The sequence below is a fragment of the Ahaetulla prasina genome, chromosome 4, assembly GCF_028640845.1.
Source record: "Ahaetulla prasina isolate Xishuangbanna chromosome 4, ASM2864084v1, whole genome shotgun sequence".
In the NCBI taxonomy this organism is placed as follows: Eukaryota; Metazoa; Chordata; class Lepidosauria; order Squamata; family Colubridae; genus Ahaetulla; species Ahaetulla prasina.
This window is the reverse complement of record NC_080542.1, coordinates 99,600,336-99,623,252: the sequence shown is the minus strand read 5'-3', so window position 1 is coordinate 99,623,252 and position 22,917 is coordinate 99,600,336. Positions and strand designations below refer to the sequence as shown.

Sequence of the window (22,917 nt, the reverse complement as noted above, 5' to 3'; positions counted from 1 at the left end):
GGACAAATCTCAGGGAAAATGTGATTTTTCTCTACTGACAGTATAGATAGTGGAAACAAGTACAGCAAAGTATAATTGACCCGAGTAAAAGGAACAGGTTGTTCAGGAATGAAGAGAGAATTGGGATGGGACAGCAAGTTTAAACAAATAAACGAACAAACAAATAAATTTAGCTTTACAGAACATATAAAATGTAAAGAATGCATAAAATGTAAAGTCAGCATAACAGTTGCTTGAGCATTACTGTTTGAAGTAAATATGCAAGTTGTTTCCAACACACTGCCAATTAGCTCAGAAATATACCTACTTCACTTTCCTTGTTGTTATTACATTTTGTCTTTGTTTCTGTCTCTCTGATTCATCTCAAGATGATTGCTCTATCTTTGCTCAAGTATCTTCTGAATACTCAGTGTCAGTATTTATGTATCGTAAAAATTAAAAACAACTTAATAAGGAAGCTAATTTTTAAGAAACAAGATGGGGAAAAGGAAATATAGTATACAGATTCACAAGTTGTGAATGCTCCAACACTGGAAATTTTTAAGAAAATGTTAGATAACCATCTAACTGAGATGGCGTAGGGTTTCCTGCCTGGGCAGGGGGTTGGACTAGAAGGCCTCCAAGGTCCCTTCCAACTCTGTTGTTATGTTATGTTATGTTATGATTCTGATTGGGGGCCCCCATCAGCTACTGTATTTCTACTAAACTGTAATTAATTTTATAAAAAGATATTTAAAAGATTGTTATTACAAATGACACATAGTTGCAATTTGACAGCCTTTTGCTACAATTTATCACTACTATTAAGTCACATGTTTAGAAGATTTTCAAGCTTTCTATTGATTACCATGCCATATACTGCCAAATATTAGTTCCAAAGAAGTATTTAATTTTAGCAAAAAGTTTTGTATAATTTAAGAAGAAATCTAAAATATTATCTAAGGAGGACAGAAAATTCTGAGCAACATAATAGACACAATGCAATTTTTAAATTACAGAGATGTAGTTGGAAATACAGAAAACATAATTTGCCATGAACATTTACATATCAAAACATTATGCAAAGAAAAGTGAAATTAAATTCCAATGTTGAATTCAATTTTTAGACTCTTACAGTTACAGTGTTCTTTTTATTAAAAGCAAAGCATTTGGGCAAATATTGTGAGCAGGAAGCATATTCATTTAATAAATACCTTCCTTTTTGGGAGAACTTTTGATGCACAATGTTATATACTGTTTTAAATTAATTGCTATTTTAGTAAATATTTATGATTGATGAGCATTGAATTTTTGTGCCTATGTTTTGAGTTTGACATTAAAGGTCTCATAATAAAGCAAAATGTTTTACTGGTTAAATATGATATTATCTGTAATGAGTCCTTTAATTCCTTGGAGAATAGATGGAATTCAAATCTTTTAAAATATGTAATAAATGCACAAAAATAAGTATGACTGGAATCATAGCTTTAGGTAAAGGAAATGTAAGGAAAGCTAGGCATGTAATAACTTTCTGAAAGTCAAAAGAGACTGAGGGGGTTGCTATTCTTAAAATAAAATTGAAGTATCCCTTTAAGACTAAAAGAAGAGACAGGTATTAACTAAAATACGAATGGGATTTTACATTTGTATACAATAACAAACAGAATGCTACACATGCATAAGAACATACAATGTAAAAATTGTATCCCTGGTGGTACAGTGGTTACAATCCAGTATTGCAGACTAATTCTGCCCAAAATCTGTGTTGATCTTGACAGGCTAAAGGTTGACAGCCTTCTATTCTTCCAAAATCAATAAAATGATAACCCAGATTGCTGGGGGCAATATGCTGACGTTGTAAATTGCTCAGAGAGTGCTGTAAAGCACTATCAGGTGGTATATAAATCTAAATGCTACTGCTATTGTATCTGTAATGAGAATATATATTGAGGGTTTATTATATCTGAAAATGTTTCTTCTTATTTTATATAAAATGAACAGATATCTAGTTTTCATAGCTTTTTTAAAATATGAAAATGCTTTTTTAAAATATGAAAGTGGTGAGTAAATAAGAATATTTTGATAGCAACTTCAGTTTTAAGCTTATTTCTGTAAAGTTTTGTGGCCTCTATCTATAAAAATCAAGAGAATGAGAACTATACAATCTTTAGGTAAATTTCAAAAAATTTACAAGTGATTTGTCCATGGCCAATTATTGCCTCAATGCTTTATAGCAGAAATTTCCAATAAGGCAACTTTTGGGTTAAACTTCCTTTACCTCCCAAGCTGAAGGGCTGTAGATTGGATATTAGTTGGGGATTTAATAACTTGCAGGAATAGCACACATGCATGTTTGCACACAAACATTATTTGTATTAACCTTCTAGAATCTGAATTAATGCCCCAAAGATTCTGTATTTTTTCCTATCATAATCAATGACATCTTTAGAACCCAAGGTTGCATATACATGGCCCTATTTTGTAAGCTGTCAAACTCTACATAAATCACAAATATGTTATTATCTAAAATATAAGTAAGTTTATGCAAGATATTGCAATATAATTCTAAACAGGATTCAATATAATCATATTTAAATTATTTTGTCAATTCTAGATTGTTTTATGTTCAGACTGTTTAAACTGTCAGTTTAAATGTTTAAACTGTCAAAACTTTAAAAAGTAATCACATAGTATTTATTTTAGGAAGGACATGATCTTGTTGAAGTCACATTAAAAAAGAATCACATTATACAGTTACTATAAAATTTTTATAGTAACTATTTAAATACTTCCACTAGTAGACAAAGGTGGAATTCTCTAGGGGAAAAGTGGGTAGCTTCTATCCATTCCATACAGGGAGAAGCAGACAACAGAAGTTTATTGTGTATGCCTGGATATTTCCAAACAGCAAAGGGCTCCATAGATATCAATCTCTTACCCATTTGGAAGCATGGGCTTTCATGGGATTATAACTCAGATGTCCTTCAGTGTCATGGATTACTGTGGATTTAACATAAATTTCTACACTGTCCTCCTGTGCTTCATTTGCAGAATTCACCCCAGTATGTTCCTCCTCTTCTGAAAATATATTTAATAGCTGTTAAAATATTGTAATTTCAACCATATTAACAATTTGTATTGTGGCTGAAGATACTCCATTCCTTTTCTGTTCCAACAATATAATAAGCAGAGAGAGGAAAAAACTATCCTTGGAATATGATAAATCATAAAAGGACTAAAATGCAAGTATAAATAAGATTTACATAGGCATTATGCAGTTTGCATAACTACATCTCTATATACTTGGTGATACACCTATAAAAAAAGTCTCTAAATAAATGCTATTCTTTGGAATGCAAATTTTATATGTACACACTACACACACATATGTATACAAAAACACACTTATGTACAAACTATACACACACACAGATATACATACACACACACATATTATGTGCAAGTTGTGTGTATACATATAACATATACATCTCATACACACACACAGATATACATATACACACGTGTGTGTGTGTGTGTGTGTGTGTGTATTATGTGCAAGTTGTGTGTATACATATAACATATACATCTCATACACACACACACACCATGTGTGTACATATATAGGGGTGTTAATGTGATATGTTTAAAGGCCCAAAAAGCTATATAGAAAAAAGCTGTAGTGGCATCTTGAGAAGAGTTGAAACAGGTTATTTCCAGGATGTTAAGCAGTGGTGGGACTCAGCCAGTTCGCACCACTTCGGGAGAACCGGTTGTTAACTTTCTGAGCAGTTTGGTTGTTAACTTCCAATGGTTGTTGGAAGAAATCATTAGGGCAGAGAACCGGTTGTTAAATTATTTGAACCCCACCACTGATGTTAAGGATATATAGGTATTTTCTCAGCCCTAATTCTGACTTATGCAATATATAGGTCATCTACAGAAAGTAAGCTGGCTGCAATTGTTTTTTTCTGCAGTCCTAATTATCCATTGGAGTATGTATCTGTCTGTTTGGTAGCAAACCAGACAGTTAAAGAAGTACAAATGACAGACTCAACAATTTCTCTGCAGAACTCTATCAACAGCTCCTGGTGCAGTCACCATTTTTGCTAGTCACTATTCTTACTGTAACTTAGAAGTTTAAATCAGTATTCTTAAACCGAAATGCACTTAAAAAGTATAAGAATTTTGGAGAAATGTTAAATCTAAAAAGCTGTAAACAGAGCATGTACTATATAAAGTATGCGAAATATAAAAAGTGTTTATTAAGAGGTGTAAAATATATATAAAAAGTAGTAAATTTTGGGTGGAAATAGGGTTGTGAAGAACACTCAAAACAAATTGCTCTGCAAAGCATGTTAGTAAAAGTCAAGCATTTTTCTTATAAATCTACTGAGTTTTCACCTAAGTTTTCCAAGAATTAGTTGCTCACTCTTCAAGGTAAGGTGTTTCACTTGTGCCAACATGCTTCTGGAAATCCCTCTTTGAAACACTTCACACTATTTCAAGAATATATACAATTTTCAAATGAGAAAAGTAATAAATTGTGTTTGGTGGTTTTTTTTTAAAACATTCACTGGAAAATTAAATGAAAACAAAATAAATAATATAGATGCATGGCTCTAAAACAAAACAGATTTTCACTGACCTCAACACCAATGCTAACAAATACAGAAAAGGCTTTTAAAATTATTTGTAGTACGGCATTGCATTTCATAAAGACATTTACATCTGTCTATAAATTGTTCCACTACTATTGCTTACCATCGTGTTATTCTAATAATGGCGTTGCCTTTCACTGTTTGTATATTCAAATTCTGAGGTTAGTATTTTCATTATGGTTCAAGGATACAAAAAAAAGAGGAAAGTAAATCAAAGGGTGCTCCATTGCTGCCTAAATCTAATCCAAGTGAAACCCAAATTGCCATGTGTTCAGAAAAGCAAACTGCTACATCTAATTGTAACTTGGGATGTGCTGACATGTCCCCTGAATGAAGAGGTCTATGACCAGGATGATCTTCCTGGACTCCTGCTAAATAGTGGGTGGGTGATTATGGTCTTACTCTGAATAGCATATTTATTCTGAATAGCAAGAATTTATCAGTACACAACTAGTCTACTATAGTACACTCACAATACCACCTTTGAAGATCACTTAGAAATTGCAACTAGCACAAAGTGCATCAGACTGTATATCGGTAATTTAGAGCTGCCATAACCATGTAATTCCCTTACTGTGGATTTTGAATTGGTTGCCCATTGATTATGAGTGCAAATCAGTTTTTGTGTTCATCTACAAAGGACTCAGATGATTTTCTAATATCATTTGCTTCAGTTTCCCAGGAAGTTTGTTAATCTCTTATTACTGAGAAGTTAAGGGGGCAAAGCTTTGCATATAGTGGATATTGTTTGTTTTCGTTGTTGTTTTGCTGCATTTCTCTATTATGGAACAACCTTCCATAGAAGTCAAATTAGTACATTCTCTTTAGGAAATTTAGGACAGACTGTAGGAGATCATTTGGGGGAATGATGAATTTGTATTATTGTATTATTTCTTTTGTGCTGATATTTTTATTTTAATATTGTTTTATTTTTATAAACAAGCCAATATAGATTGTGACAACTTATAAATGAAAGAAAATATTAACTAAATGAAATGGAGCATTTAAAACTGCTACTATAACACTGGATAACAAAGATTTTACTACCTCAACATTTTGGGCTATATCTTATACATTTTTGACTCCTAAGCATGAAGATAACCTGTAATTTAACATATCACATACCATTTTACAGAAATCTTCTGTTTTTACACAATGGCATTATATGCCCTTCAGAACATGTTAACTAGGCTGCACATATGGAAGAAAAATACAAAAACATGGAACTGTAGTTGAAGCATATTCAGTACACCAAGAATACCTGGAATATCTGTGGAGATCTAATGTAGTGGCTCTGCTGCTTGGAATGCAGCTTGGATTTAACAACTATTGTTGTTACATATCCGAATGAGACAGTAATGTGCAAAAGGCTTACATTACTTTAAAAAGAAATGACCACTGTAAAAGAATTTGGTTCCAGGATAGGAAAAAAACCCATAGCACATGAACCATTTGTTGACCTATAAGATATTTTCACCTTCTCTTCACATAAAATTAGGACTAATGAAAAATGTTGTGAAAGCGATGATCAAGGTGAAGGTTTTCATTATTGGAGAGATATTTCCAAGAATAACTGATGCATTTTTGTTTGTCCACAGATCAGATATGTCGTCAATGACAAGTGGTTTGAAGATCTGTTAGAGGGGCTAGAGAAAATCACCTGGAAAGCATTCAAGAATGTCATTGAGAATTTTCTTGGCAACTACAGAGCACTAAACTATATCCAGCTGGTTGACAAACTTCTTACAGACCATGAAATGCAACATGTCACCGAAGATTCATTTTCTGCATTTACATTTGGACTTCTTTCCTGAAAATCTAAAAGTCCAGTCAGTGACAAGCATGCTGAAAGGTTTCACCAAGACACTGCCACAATGGAAAAATGTTAACGGGGTATCTAAAGTCCATCAAGGTTGTTGACTATTGGACACTGCAGTGAGATGCATCAGACACTGAATACAAACATAAATCAGCAGCAAAGTATCTATTAACTGAGTATCCAAGCCAATCCAAGTCATTCCTCAATAAGATACAGCCTGCTTCCAATTTACCCCAGCTACCCATCTTCTTTTTCATCTCTGCTTGTTAGGTGACCCTGCACCTATGAGTGGCAAAAAGCTTTGGGCTGGTTGCCATGCCTTGCGAACCCGAAATTACTTTAGCCTAGTCCTAGTTTCTCTTACCATCCTGCACTCCAAAATCCATTGCCTTGTGCTCTGCCACTTGCTTTTGTGCTATTAAAAAAGGCAAAGCTATGCCTTGGGCCATACTATGTCAAAACAGCACTCTACAGAGCTCCTGGGTAGATCTGGGGCTGGCTTCATGCTGTGAAATAAAGATTGATTTTGGCTCCTCCCCCCATTCCTTTTAACAGCATGAAGCCAGCCCCAGCAACTTTACTAATAAAGCCTCATCTTAAGTCTGAAGAGGAAGACAGTGAAGACAACTAGGTAGAATGAAGAATGGCAGGAGCCCAAAAGATTGGGAGATGTAGGAGGGTGGGGGGAATTGTAGTGTTTCTGGAGTTTTGTCAGGCAGGCTGCTAATCATGTGACCAAGGAAGGATTTTTACAGCACTAATTTTGGACATGAATCAAAAGTCTTTTACTTCAGGGTTCTCATAACTTTGAACAACTGCTGAACAAATGGTCCTAAGTCAAGGACTACCTGCACGGTGCAAATTTTCCTACTACTTGAAAGTTTTGATCCATAGCATTTGGTATCTCTTTGTAATTCAGTGGCTCACTTATGGTCAAAGACCAAACCAAAAATATTTGAAAATAATATATTCTATGAATACTTGTGTCAAGACAAATGAGAAATTAACTCTTATTTTTTCCCCAGGTAGTCTGAAAAATATTCCAGAGAATTAAAGCACCAATCCAATGCTAAAACAAGTAAGTTGAATAAAAAATTGAACATATATTACTTTGGGCCTCTATTTTAGTTTGCTTTGATTTCTGTGAGATAGTTTTGAAACGTATCAGATTAATAAAATATTCTCTAAAATTGAAACTATATAGTTCTTAAAAATTCAAATTATACATACATACATACATACATATATATATATATATATATATATATATATATATAAATAGAGAGAGAGAGAGAGAGAGAGAGAGGGAGGGAGGGAGGGAGGGAGATGAACTTGGCAGATCAACTGACCTATCACTTTTATATTATTTTTTTTTATTTTTTTTTTGTTTACATTTATACCCCGCCCTTCTCCGAAGACTCAGGGCGGCTTACAATGTATAGGGCAATAATTAAATAGTCAAATGTATAGGGCAATATTAAATAGTCAACTGCCATTGCAACATTGTTTGCATCATATACATACAAGAAACAGCCTTAATTCTCAAAGGACTGGTAACAAAGAATTGTGTATTAACAGTCAACTGTTCTATGACATGATGCAACTATTGTGATTGTGAAAACATATAAAAGTATTTGTTGTTGCTGTTGCTACTGCTAATGTGGTTTTCTCCATTTTTCACAGACTGAGTATAAGCATTTGTAAAATTAAAATTAAAAAGTTATAGCCTATAACAATTTTAAATATAGAAGTATTGTACATGTATGTGTATGATCTTATATTTCTGGCTGTTCTATACTTTAAGCAGCTAACATATACTAAAAATATTTCTCAATAAAGAAATGTAAAAAATCAGGCCCTAGACCAGTTTGACAATTGGAAACAGCTATTACTTGTTTCATCCTTCAGGTAAATGCTGTTTTATAGTCTGATAAATGAAAGAATCCTATAAAGAAAATATGGAGAGATAAGCTATATTATCTTAGCTGTTATTCCACATCTGTAAATCAATGAATTAGGAAGAAATATAACTTTTAACAGCACTTTTCCATTAAATATTTATTAAATTATTTATTTATTTATTTATTAAAGCTGATTCCAAGTTGTTACAAGTTTGTTTGTGGCATTATAAATATTGTGTTATGTGATAGTTAATGTTGATCAACTTGCTATAAATGTTGTGCATGTGGATTATTTATAATTCAAGGTGACGGCAAATATATCAAATGTAAGGAAATTAGAAAAAAAAGAGTGAGGCAATCAAAGCAAGAAACATTATAAGGAATCTGCTGAATTTATTTTATTTATTTAATTTGTTTATTTATTCATTTTGGAAGGGTGAAAAGTTTGCAAGATACCGTCCGTGGAATCACCACTTTACAACTCTTGTCTTTTGCAGTCTCCCTCTGCACCCAATCCATAACATGTCACAAAAAATATTGCCAGGCATCAGAACAATGATACTTCTTTTCTTTGTCCATATCAGTGTGTGTGTCTCCCTTTCTGCATTTGTATAAAATTGAAGTGAAATACGTATATTTTAAATCAAGTAAAATTGGTCTTATTTTAAAAAACCAAACACCAATTTATTACAATCTCTAAAATGGACCTTTAAAAAAAAATCAAAACAAATGGAAAGTAGAGGCCAGACAGTAGTAAAAATATGAAATGGAATGCCATCAGTGAAAAGATATAGTAGATAATACTATACCCGGCATCAATCTTATAGATGTGGAATCAAGTGATCCTTGAGATAAAAGAGGCCCAAATTATCTGGGACTTAAAATTAAATTCAGTACTTCAAAATGGCATAAAATTGACCACAACTAACATAGCAATAGATGAATTCAGCTGTTCAAACGCAAACATTTATTCTGGATGGAGTGTTTGCAGTCTTTTGAAAGTCTGTTTCACATATGACTCAGTGCTTTAAGTGGAAATTTCCAGAATTATCTAGGCTACCTTTAAAATAGTGCACTATTTTAGTGCACTGCCCAGAGAAGGGAGAGGGGTGGTTATATGAATTTGATGGATAAATATTAATCAAACCTGATAAAAAGATATTTTGAACAATTGATAGCACCCCTAATGACAACATAGCATTAAGTAATTAATATTGAGTCAGTATAATTATTTACAGGAAGTACAACCCCCATTCAACTACAGAGACAATCCCTCACTGATCGATCGTACTTCCATCATATCTGAATTCTCTCTTAATTTGCAAACATCTAACCTACTGCCGTATTCATAGGGGCTCATTTAGAATACATACTGAGCCCCTCAGCCAGATCTGAAGTGTACTGTTCCTTCCATTTGAATTAAACTTCACTCCAATAACCGGATAGATTCAAATAATGCATTTTACCAGCCTTAAAGGAATTAGCAGTATAGTACAAAACTTATATATGACTTTCAATGAAAATGAGTCTTTTAAAAAACAATGAAAAACACAATGTACTCTTCCTTGAAAGTAGTTTTCCATGCTATCACAACTTCATTCACTTCCATAGAATTTTTCTCCAACTTGGTGCTCAACAGCTAAGTTTAATATTAAACCAGGAAAATCTATTTTGTAGGAATAATGGCCTTTAAGCTTGATTACTTTTCCTCAACCATAACCTACATTTTGTCCATCTTAGTATGCTAATATATGGGATTTAATCCTAGAAATTAAAATATTCATATTTTACATAAATAAAATGTACAATTGATAGAGGAAACTGGACACTGGTGCTTAGACAAAGTTTAAATCTGTAGTGAAATACTGAACACATATTAATGGCTGAACTTTTTATTTCTCCTTCTGCAATGTCATTTCCTCCCTTTTATGTTGTTCCTACAGGACTATTCTAATGATAGAATATTCTTATCAGAAACTTGGTCATTTGCAGAAGGCTTTCAAAATTAGGCTAAAAACTACTAAAATAACAAAATGCATGAAGATGTCTACTCAAAAGCTCAAAAGACTGGAGATATGATCCTGCAGTGCTTAAGCAAAGGTCAATGTAAGATACCCTGCACTTCAAAGCTAATTTCCAAAACCACAAAATAATTCTTTCAATAAGTAGCTATTTGCTGCTTATTTATTCTGCAAATAGCTAACCATCTTTAGGTCCCAAACTTGTCAGGGTACATAATAAATGCTGCACATGGGCATTTGTGTGTGTGTTATATGTAAGTTGCTTTACACATAGTGGCAATAAATATTCTTGCACACTTCATAAGTACTGCAACCATTAAAAGGATGTTCATATATTTCTTAAAAGCCGTAAGAAAGAAAAAAAAACTACGATTATAAACAAAAAGTAGAATGCAAATTTCATTATACTGATGGTGAAAAAGTGCTAAATAAAACACAAAATATGTAAGACAGCCCAATACATAGAGTATATACAAGATGATTTTGTTTGATATAAGCGAAATCATTCATTAGTGATTCTTTATTAATGACTTCCTTAGGACTGTTAGTATAGGTTTATATAAAGCTAAATCTTTGACTCAAAATCTCAGATTCAATACAAATCTGTTTCTTAGTTTTTGATATGCTGAATATGGAAAATTAGTAGGCAATGGCAAGTCTTCTTAATAACTTTAAATAACATGATTTTATATCCATCTTACAGAGGATTATTTTTCTCTGTCCATTATATTTGTGCATAAAATTATACAAGACAATATTGAAACATTAACATTGTTACAATTCTATACTTAATTGAACTGAAACCAGTGATACAAGCATGCAAAATGGAATACAATTCTTTCTCAGTGATATTAGCCCAATGATACTTGGCATGTAAAAATTCTCACCTAGATTTCTGGGGAAAAAAGAAGAGTATGAGTGCTTGATTACTATACTCTTCCAAAATCACTAGGGGGCAGGTGGCATACAAATTGAATGAATTAATAAAATACCTAAGTCCAATAAAATTAATATTCTCTTTGTATATTAATGCTGTTTAGCAGAGTGGCTCCTAATGGGTGATAAGCAGGTGGCAAGGTGAAATCCAGAAAACAATATATGTAGGGTAAAAGGCAAAACGTTGAAACTTTAAGTTTTTTAAATTTTCTGCAAATAATAATTATAATGCCTATAAATGTTCAAATGTCTGTTTAGAGAAAAATATCTTTCTGTTTTATCATAGTTAAGACCAAAATTATTTGGCAAAATGAACTTAAAATATCAAAGGTTGAGAAGTACTGTCTTATTAGTTTTTCAGATTACATTTAATGTAATGAAACTGATATAAAGGAGATAGATCTTTTCATTTCTCATTGCATCACATATATAACTCTGGACAAGCTGCAACTAGAATGCAATATGTGTCAAAATAAGCAAAATATGTTTTCTGGAAATTAATTTGCTCTTTTTATATATAAGTCTATAGAAACCTATTTACAAAGAAACTACTGAACAAAGTGGAACTTATTTCTAAGTAATGTGCGCATCAAACATACATAGCATCAGACTATCAATCTGCACTGTCTTTAAAATCAGCACTAAAGGGACTACCCACACATATTAGCTATATTTACTTCTGATATTTGTATCACAATCTTTCATTGGAAACCATTGAATTACCAGGAAATCTCCATTTACACACAGAACTGGATAAGATCTTATCAAATGTAAATATAATTCCATGGCCCCAAATGAATGTTTTTGTACAATAAAAATTGCAAGCATCATTTTTGTTTCTATGTCCTAAAAGTAAGAGTGATTGATTCTTACATGGTAACCACAAATATACTCAGGTCAAAGCCTCTAGTAGGCATATGAGTTTTCTAAATACAAATGTTCTATCTACATAAACATTCCGAAGAAAACAGGGAATATATCCTACATATCTTGATTCCCGAAGATTCAACATTTGTTTGGATAAAACAACCATTTATTTCAATAACATTTATTAAGAAAGTTGGTATGTTAAACATAAAAATTAAATAATAATTCAAATGTAATTAAACTACTTTCTAGAAGCTGAACAATCAATAGTGTCAGAATCAAGAGAAAAAGATCAAGCTGTAAATCAGGAAGTTCCAAGTGCAAATCTGTCTCCAAAATGAATTAGGTGTCCCTTAGTCTCAAGCTACAACATAAGAATAAAAACATTGTCTTATTTTACAGATTTGTAAAAAGGTTTACTGAAATAAAATATATTAATTGTTTTGTTAATTTTAAACTAATATCGCACACATGCTTTTTCATATGAGAATATTTCCGGATCGGTAAGTTTGGTTTAGCATATAAACTAATTATGCTTTTCTATCTTTAAAGTCAAAATAGTTTTTCTTTTTAATGTGAAAGACACTACCACTTGCATAGTCAGTAAGGGAATTCATATTGCTCTGAAACTTAATCTAACAACTTTGTGGTGTGATTCATGATGGTATAACCATTTGAAATTTTTTATCTGCATGATATATCTTAAAAAAAAAACCTAAGAAAGATTGATTATACTGACAATTGATCAATTGAATGAGAAATCAAATGGATTGGTAGTAGAAACTACAGAAGTTACCTTTGGACAATTATTTATGGTTATGGAAATCAGAATGAATTAATGAAGGGACTATATACTGTACATCCTGATAATGATCAAGATTACATTTCCTTCCACAAAAATTAAGTAGGGGGGAACATTGAATCTAAAAATACATCAAAATAATTTTTGATTGAAAATATTTATCCACATAGAATAATACTGTAATTAAATTGAAATTATAATTTATTGCATGTTTTTTCTATCTTAAAATCTAATACAAGTGCATTTTAATTTGCACATTTCTCATATAAACCTCAACAGTGGGAATGAATTCAGAAGTTTTTTTAGCAATGTAGTTGAATCATTTTTATCCATTATGCAAAAGTTGTTTATTTAGTATTATATAGCTAAATTAGTTAAATTAAATTTCTGTATAATAGCTTTTATAACATTTCAAAATTAATCTACTTTTTATGTACCATAAAAATTAAACCTGGGAATGGTTTTATGATCTCCATTAACTATTATAATAAACATGTTCTTCTGATAAAAAATTTCAAAGCAGTTTTGATATTAAAATTGAATGAATATTCAACTTGTTCACAGACTACACTATCTTAAATGGTTGATTGATGCTTAAAATATAGTACATCAATGTAAAAATGTGAATTCTTATTTTTTTTTCCAAAAATTCTAGTGGCAACTGTATGCAGAAATCTCAGTTCAACACTGCCTATTTACTGAATTTTATGCTAAGTACCTGTGAAAGGGGACACTCCTTGGCCAATGAACTCTGGTTCATATCCTTCAGTAAATCCTTCAGAGCATTTCTTACTGTTGTGTGAGACCATTGTTCAGGAGGCAAGTCTTCTAGTTTAGGGCAACTATTTGAGACATTGATTAGAAAAAGGATTATTACAGGATTGCATTCTGCTGCAGAACATTCCTTTAAGACAGACAGATTTCATTCTGTGCATCAAGCAGATGCATCTGGAGATTGCTCTCAGTCTCCTGATTGTTCCGATTAGTTAATTACTTTATACAACACATCTGCTGTATTGATGCATGAATTATACATCAGCTGCATGTGGCGACTATTTTTCCATGTTACTTCTACCTTCCTGCTCTGATGCGCTTGGTAAAACAATTTAAGGTGTAATGCCTTTTCACGACTGATCATGAAAAGAATTAATATATTAGCTTCCCCCCTCTTTTAGTTACAGCGAAATTTTAAAGCCTTGACTGCAACAATAAGAGTGAACAAGTCATTCTTTTTTCAAAATGCACACAGATGGTGCTGTTCATGATATGCAAAAATATTTTTCTCTTAAGTAAACTTTATGTAAAATGCCTTCTTGCAATGCATCATTTAATTGACTAAAATGCTATATACTTTTAATGAGATCCCAGGAAAAAAAAGCTGTGAAACAGAACTATCTAAATATAAAATTTCTTACCATATTGTGGGCTGGTTTATTACCCCCATACTGCAGTAACAAAAGAATGTAGGTAATATTTACAGTTTTTATGCTGAGTTAAGCAGATTTGGAGTAGTCACAATATATCAGATTCTGATTCTTACTCAGATTTCTGCTGTATGTGACATACCTGTGCAATTGGATTTTCAGTGTGACTACGTGATAAACATCCTGCAGCATGTCAGCTACAGTGGCATCAGGAGCATCTGTCACATAGGATAGAGGAACTGGGTTCCATTTCCCAACCTGGATCAATCCTGCATCAAACAGAACGATTCCAGGAAAACTATGTCAACAATGTTAAGAAATTAGATAAAAGAATATGTTTGTAAAATTACTTGTAAATAACTTCCATCTTTTAATGAAATTTAAAATCAATTCACCGTTTAATTTTTTCTTCTCTTGCAGCAAGAATTGATAAACAGATACAGAAATCTATAGAAATCATAAACAGTGCCCTACACCTTCTTACTCTTTTGCACACTAAAGATGTGCAAATTTCACCAAAAAAAACCAAAAAAACAGAACCAGAGGCTTAAAGTTAATTTTTAACTACTCATCTATTGAAAAATGCTTTAAATTTATATATTGTTAATGTTGCCTCTTTCACTAAAATTATTTGAAAAGTACTATCATATCTCAACGTTTCCTACGAATAAAATAAATAGCTATGAAAATGGAACTAAGCAAAATTTGAAGGATGTATTACTGTTACATATACAGCAACTATATTTTGCATTCTTAACATTCCTGAAACCAAGGAAATTGTGCTTCACTGTCCCCATTAATAAATACAAATTATTTTGTAATTTATCATGACATTTACCTTTTGCTTGGGCAGCAGAGCTATGAGAATATCCAAGTGATAATAATGCCATTTCAATTAGCTGGTTGAATAACATGTCCTTCCTTACTAAAACAAATTCTGCATGTTCTTCCTTGCAATCATACTCAATGGAATTTTCATAATGTTCCACAACACAGAAAACTGGAAGCATGGTTCCTATAAGATAACAATGTTCAGAAATAATATTTGCACAGTACTTACATATACTTTCTGAGTGGTCTATTAAAGAATTATTACAGAGCTGAACAAACACCAACTCTTGTTTTTGCAAGGTATGAGAAACAACACGAACATATTTAATAAAGAGGGCAAAAGGTCGAGGAATCTGTCGAGAAATTCAATACTGAATTATATATATAAAGAATAAGATTGCTTGCAGAGATATAATCCTGATCGTCCATTACTTGTATGATTACTTGTGAAAAGTACTATTTAAGCACTACTACTTAAATATACAATTGCAGAAAACTTCAGAACAAGCCACTGCAATGCAATTTACATAATTCTATTTACAATAAAAATTGTTGGCAGTATACAAACTAATATAGAAAATTACTGCATTAGCAGTACTCATAAAATATTGCCTTAATCTCATTTTTCTTCAAATTTTTATACTTAAAAAATAGTTTTAAAAAACCAATCTGATCTTAGCTAATTGTATGGTTTGGAATAACAAGAGAAAACTGAATATAGAAGATGTTTTGGAAAGCTAATTTCTGTAAATTTATTGTAGTCCAAAATTATACGCACATACACATACACACACACTTTAGACCTATGAATTTTATTGGATTCAACAGGTCTTATTTCTAAATACACATGGTATAACCTACATGGATATTCTTTATTTTTTTAATAAAGTGCTCTGTTCTTTCTATATTTTCAGAATATTTTAATATCAATTTCAAGGAACTATTGACACAAAATTGTATGATTCTACATGAGATATTATTCTGTCTGCATTTTGCAAACCAACTTCTCTATGCTTGTTTGCAAAACAAGCTCAAATTCACTAGTTTGTTAAACAAACTCAGCATGGAACACAATTCTAAATGCTTGCCAATATTTTATATCTCATACATTACCAGAAAAAAAAATCTCCAGACAAATATCACAATATAAATTGGTAACTTATCCCTTCATTTCTTTTTAGAGTTTTGATAAGGTCTCACCTACCAAATCAGAACACAACAATGAGGCTAGGAATTTAAAATTATCAGATTAGAGGCCTAACTGCAGAATATTCACTAATTCTCTTCATACTTCATATTTCACATTTACAATAATATATCTTGTTTACCTTATCTTTTTTTTTTTTACTGACCTCAAAACAAGAGAAAAATGCATTACTAAAACTAAAAAAAGCAGTGTAGGAAATATGTCTCAACTAAAAATGAGAATCTTCCCCCATAAGGATAAGCATGCTATATTTCTATCTGATACTATGATGGCAAAGCTTCCTTGATTAGTTAGTATAGCTTGCCAAGTTGCTGATCACTCAAGGACTTAGCAAAACAGTGCAGTAACTTTATAACCTTCTAGTATTAAAGGGAAACCACTGGTCAGTGTTCATTGCTAAAAATATAGTATGATTTAAACCTGAAAGCAATGTTAGAGGATTTGCTGAAGGTTTATAAGTCTATATAAACAGAGTGTCTGCCATAAGGAGCAGAGAAGTCTGTTGAATCCTTGTCTAAAACTGTCCTGGCATTAAAGTTTGCTGTGCAAATATCACATAATACCAGACACAGCTGAAATCTCCTATTTAGGAATTTATGGAACTTATATGTTTACAGGCGTCAGAAAGTCCTTTTTACATAGACCCAGTGCTTCAAAGTACAATATTAATGCACTCTGTTTAAAAAGCAGCAATAAATTATATTTTTAATGCCTTACCCTTGGCTTTCTTAAGATGCATACATTCTTGGCAAACAATCAATAAATAGGGTAATCATGAGCAGAAGCCAAAGAACTTGCTGAAGTGCTGTTTTTCCATTTTTAATAGATACAGATCTAAACAATACGGACTGCTGTGTCTGTTCATTCTAAGATCAATATATTCTTTGTTTTCGCCAATCCGAGGAAAAAGTAAATGATTGTATGATAAATGTTATGCATCGGTACGGAAGCCATTGTAACTTGGTGTTTTTAATTGTCTTAGTGTAGCAATTTCAAGAAATCTGACTTAGAAACATGCAACAATAATACTGAGGAAAAAAGCATTGAATGAATTTGAAATTATATGTTACATTTTGATTAAATTATCATGAGTGCTTTTTATGATCCAAAAAGATCATGTATGCTATTAATTTTACTTCAACAGAACCGTAATACAAACAACAACCACGGACACATGCATACTGCATCAGTCACTGGCTCTAAAAGCGTTTTTTTCTTGTGTGAGAATGTCTAATTACAGCAAACCAGTCACTGAACAATATGACACCCAAGTTGTTCATTGCTCAGTAATGAATTGTACTTAAGGAAATAAAGTGTGAAAAAATTGTCATAAAGGAGTTTTCCACAGAACACCAAACAAGCTTTGCATTACTTTCTTGAATCCAACTAGCAAATGCTTCAGAAATGTTGATCTTCCAATTTTGGATTTTTGTCAAGAGCAGATAGAAGTATAAATCTGGCTTTTTCAAGAACCTCTGTATTTATTCACATGTTAAAAAGTACCGTATTTTGACAATACACACACAGATGTCTACAAAATGAGTTTATAGGAAGACTGACCTTGCTTAATAGCGTTATTTGTTTTCACTGAGAAAAAGAATATCAAAGTATGACTTTTTTTTTCTATTAAAAAGACTCCACCCTGTAAAACAAGATGCTCCACCCAGGTATACAGTTCAGTCTTCCAAGTACCATGTCTATCAGATTTAAGAATGCGATATTTGTTGAATAAAAATGCCATTGTGAGGTACAAATTATACACAAACTTGAAAGTAAGATTCTTCTAAGACAATACACACACACATACACACACACATATGTATATGTATATATATATATAAATTTAAAAATTAATGTATCAGATTATTATAGTGTTACCTTTTCTAATTTGTGTTTTCATCAGGTGTCCAGAGTGTTTTAAAGGCACTCCTTGTATTTTAGTTCCTGTACTTCCAAGTCTTCCTCTTCCTAATGGGCTCCCATTCTGTTCCAAGCGGGCAATTTTGGCTGGTGGACCCTTCGGATCGCTTACATTGTTAGACATTTCTGAATGTTCTTTCCCCTGAGTTGCCTCGTTCAAATGATCCATACTCAGTCCCGCCTCTAAAGATCACCTGCCATGATTTGAAAAAAAAAATGTGTTGTATACGCGTGCGTAATTTTATGTAGGCAGCTTTGCACAAGTACATAATACATTCGTATAGCATGTTCACATAATATTAACTAGCTTTAAAATAAAAAATATATTTCTGGGAAAGTTGTGTAACTATGAAACCTATCAGAACATTTAAATATGCATATATATTTTCCTACTCTTATATAATAAAGCTCATTATGTACCTGTATATATGAGATTTATATCTTAGATATATCATTAGTGAGAACTGCATATACATTTAGTAGCATTCAGAGTAATATAGCCATTGCTATAAATTTCTTATTTATAACTTCTAAGATTATAAGCTTAATATGATTTATGTGCTTAGAATTTATAAAAAGATATAGATATTAACTTAGATTTTACAAAAAGAAGTCTTCTATAATTAAAGGCAATTCAGTATCAGTTAAGATTAAACACTAATTTTTCTATAGCAACATGTAAAATTCTAGGTCACTTACATTACTATATAAATACCCCATGTGGAATTCCCCTTAAACCCTTCTAACTTTTTTGGGTATCAAGTTGAAAGTCTTTCAAATCTATTACACCATTTGATGAATTTTTGAATATCGACAACTTTGCATTATCAAACTAAACAAAAGCTGTTAGCCTAACAACTATCATTCAATATTGCTCACAAAGTCTTTATTTATTTTTTGCTAGGATTTTTTTTGTAATACAGCACATACTAACTACTGTAATACAAAAACACAAAAGTACTTTTAATTATTGAAAATTATATTAATACATTTATTTATATGTTATTGTGAACAGGTGTTTGCTTTACAATAGAGGCTCTGCTACCTTTTTAAAGATTAAATCACAGTACCTGCTTTATTATATATGTAATATGAACACTAGGAACAGGTGACCAGTCATTTATGAAGCAGTATTTAAAAAATTAAGTATGAACACTATCACTGTGAAGGGGAAAGTTGAGATTACTTCGAAGAAAAAACATTAAACCATTTATAAATAATGTTTTAATCTACAGTAAAAATATCTCCCTTTTTTCAGCTCTGACAAGATTTTCATTTTAGTGATAATGCTATATATTCTCACTGCATATTCCTTACTTAATCATATCTGCTTTGTCTTTCATTATATAAAAAAGTAATGTTAATCTTAAGGTTTAGCTGTAGCCTTAAAACTACCAATTGACTAAATATAAAGTTCAGAATATAATGGTTATTTATCCTTGCACTCTGGGGTGACATGCTGCGAACCAAAGGTTTACCATTGATTGTGGTCCCATCTGTTTTTGGTTATGAGTCTCATTAACAATAAATATGCCTACTTTAATCACTTTTTTAATCAAGATTATTCTTTTTCATTACATTAACTGCTATTTAACTCAAAACTGCATATCTAAATTACCAACATCTACTGGGTCCTTGGTAGTAGTTCATCAAAACATGTCTAACATCCAAGCTTTTCTTTCCTTAATTTGAAATTAGTTGAAAAACTAAAATATTTTGAGCTGGGATATTCCTACCATTCTTTAACAAACACCATTTTTTTGTTTCATTAGATAACACATATATGTCTCCCGTTATAACCAGTGAATAAAGATATCATGCTAGCAATCAATTGTATACAGTATAGTGACTAAAAATATTGAATTGGTCATATCCACTGTATCTACATTGTTCACCTTAACCATCTTGCAAAAAGAATATCATGGAAAATAAATGTATACAAAAGGTACAAAAAAACCTCCACATAATTTACCAATTTAAACTTTTACATTCAAGGCTAAAGTGCAATAAAGCTTCCCTCCATCTGAAATACCAATGAGATATACTCAATGTGATTTGTCATGAAGACTTAATTATTTTCTTTGGATATGACAGGGAGAAGAGTTTCTGCTGGTTTCCTATTCAAGCATTTGTTCTATGCTATAAGTTTTTAGAAAAAGATACACTACTGCATGTGTATACTGTCGATGGAGGATGACATTTTAAATATTTTGTGAGTGGGTTTCAGTTGTTTGCATATGGTTCTGCAAGTAGAAGTGACTACTGTATCTTCAATACTTTGAGACTTAGCTCCCTCCCCTTTCTCTTTATCTCCTCCTCCTTTCTCTGATAAAAGCCCTTAATCACATTTAAGAGAGGCTCTGTTCTTATCCATTCCATATGGCTGTGATAATCCAGGCCAAGCTTTCACTGTGACCTTTTAAAGAGACAAAGAAGCAAAACACTATCTAGAAACAGGAAGACTGCAGTTTGAGTGAAATTTCATAAAAAGACCTGAAACTCACCACTTCAAAACTTGACAGCATATAAATAATGGAAACAAAGGAGATTTCCTTTGCAGAACGATGTCTTGAAGATGATTTCTAAATCCTTTTTTGTAAAAAAACAAAACAAAACACAAAAAACCCTGAAGGATGCTTCCTTTCAAAATTCTACTTTTCTTAAGATGGTAAAAATTAAATATATAAACCAAATGTAGCAGCTATTGGAGGGGACACAATGAAAGAAACCCAAAGAAAGAGAGAAAAAAGTACTAATAAATTTACAGAAACATGTGGTGACTGCAATACGGATGAGAAAGGGAAATAATTATTATAAATAATACATAATAATTATATTTAAACAAACATAATGCTGACAATACTGAATCAAAACATTCTTTTAAAAAAGAGGGAAGCTGAGATTAGGTATGACCTGCCTAAGTCTGAACAGAGGAAAAACGAAGTAAGAGATGGGGGTGAGATAGCTTTTCTATTTGACTCATTAGAAAGCAGAAAAGCTAGTGAGTTTTCTATCTATAATTATTTTTCTAATAAACTATAACAGAGATAATAATAAAAAGAAATAGAAAATAACAACTGAAGGCATGCCTCCTTCCCACAAAAAGAAAAAAAAACTAACCCGAAAACTTTCTGCACAAAGCTTCACGGAAAATAAAATAAAAATAAAAATACTAAAAGCTACAGAAAACGTAGAAACTAAAGATATAAACACTTAGTTTCACTATCGCGCTTGTTGTTTATTATTATTTTGTATTGCATAGAAGCTCTTCTTTCTCATTTACCCGGAGAGACGGACGGACAAACGGACCGGGGGGGGGGGCGGGTTGGAGGAACGGAAAGAAATACAATCAGCATCAAAAGTAAAACAAAAGCAAGATCCTTCATTTGAGAAAATTAAAAATAATATAGTTAGGAAGAGTTAAACAACATCAAGGTTAGGGACAAGAGATGGGAGTGAGAAAAAGGGAAATCAGGTTACCAAAAAAACAGTAATAAATTAATCCTGTGAGATTTCAAATTCTTGTTGTCTGTCGGCTGGCTATAACTGTTATTTAGGCCGGTTTGGTGGTTGTTGCTGGATGTTACAGAGCTGTGTGTCTGCGTGTATGTATGTGTGTGTGTGTGTGTGTTTGTGTGTGTCTCGGGGACGCAGCTTGGCTTGCTCGCTCTCGCCCTCTCCCTCTCGCTTGCTCTGTCCCCATTAAATTATTAGTTGACTCATCACTCCTCCTCCTGCTCCTGCTCCTGCCGCCGCCGTCCCTTGCTCCTGCTCCTTCCTCTTTTCCTCTCCGCTATTGCTTTCTGCTGCCGCTTCTGCTGTTTCTGCTGCTGCTGCTTCTTCTTCCTCCTCCTCCTCATTTTAATACAAAATAACACGGAGGGCTACCGGCTTGTTGTTTTTTTTGTTTTTTTTTGTTTTTTTTTAAGAGAGATACAGTTTAAGACAGTAGGAGGACACAGCCTCCCTCCTGCTGCCTGGAGCTCTTCCCCGGCGGCCCCGGATCATCCGACGCGCCGTCCTGGGAGGGAGAGACAGACAAGCAGGAGGTGGTGGTGACGGCGTAAATCGATGCGCGGGGGCTTGAGAGGATGGAAGAAAGGGCACCTAAAAGGGGTGGAAATGGGAATTGGATTAAAAAGGGGGCTGGAGGGTTAAGGTAGAAGGGGGAGGGGGTTAAAACCAGAAAGCCGGAGGAGGGGGGAGGCGAAGGGAGGGGTAGAGAGAGCCGAGGGGGGTGCGATTTCCGGCACAGGGCGCGCAAGAATTTGTAATCAGCTTGATTAGTGTGAGGCGGCTGTGCATTTATTACACACAATACCCGGAATAACAGGGAGCAATGCGGACGAACGAGAGATGCCGCTGGCAGGGGCACTGGGCAATCGCGAAGCGTATGCAGAGCGGTCTGCCGCCGGGTACGGGCCAAAACAGGAGCAGCAGTAGCGACTTCCTGATAAAGCTAGCGAGAGAGGGCGCTCAGGGGTTGAGAGGGCGGCATAGGGGAGAATCGAGGGACGGCCAAGGAAAAGCGTAAAGTGTCTCTAAACCC

General features: G+C 32.9%; 1 protein-coding gene across 5 annotated transcripts in view; it reads right to left on the bottom strand.

Moving 5' to 3' along the window:
- SATB1 (SATB homeobox 1) overlaps window positions 1-22,917 on the bottom strand; it is a 113,641-nt gene that overhangs the window by 69,628 nt on the left and 21,096 nt on the right. For 3 of the 5 annotated variants that reach the window (XM_058183456.1, XM_058183457.1, XM_058183458.1), the window contains 4 exons: window positions 18,327-18,562; window positions 15,249-15,425; window positions 14,553-14,679; window positions 13,705-13,828 (listed from right to left, as the gene is read on the bottom strand). In XM_058183456.1, the coding sequence (XP_058039439.1) occupies window positions 13,705-13,828; window positions 14,553-14,679; window positions 15,249-15,425; window positions 18,327-18,537 (639 nt within the window). In that variant the 5' untranslated portion in view covers window positions 18,538-18,562. Of the gene's footprint in view, window positions 1-13,704; window positions 13,829-14,552; window positions 14,680-15,248; window positions 15,426-18,326; window positions 18,563-20,872; window positions 20,958-21,848; window positions 22,385-22,917 lie in introns of those variants that run through there. The other 2 variants (XM_058183459.1, XM_058183454.1) reach the window with 2 other exon arrangements.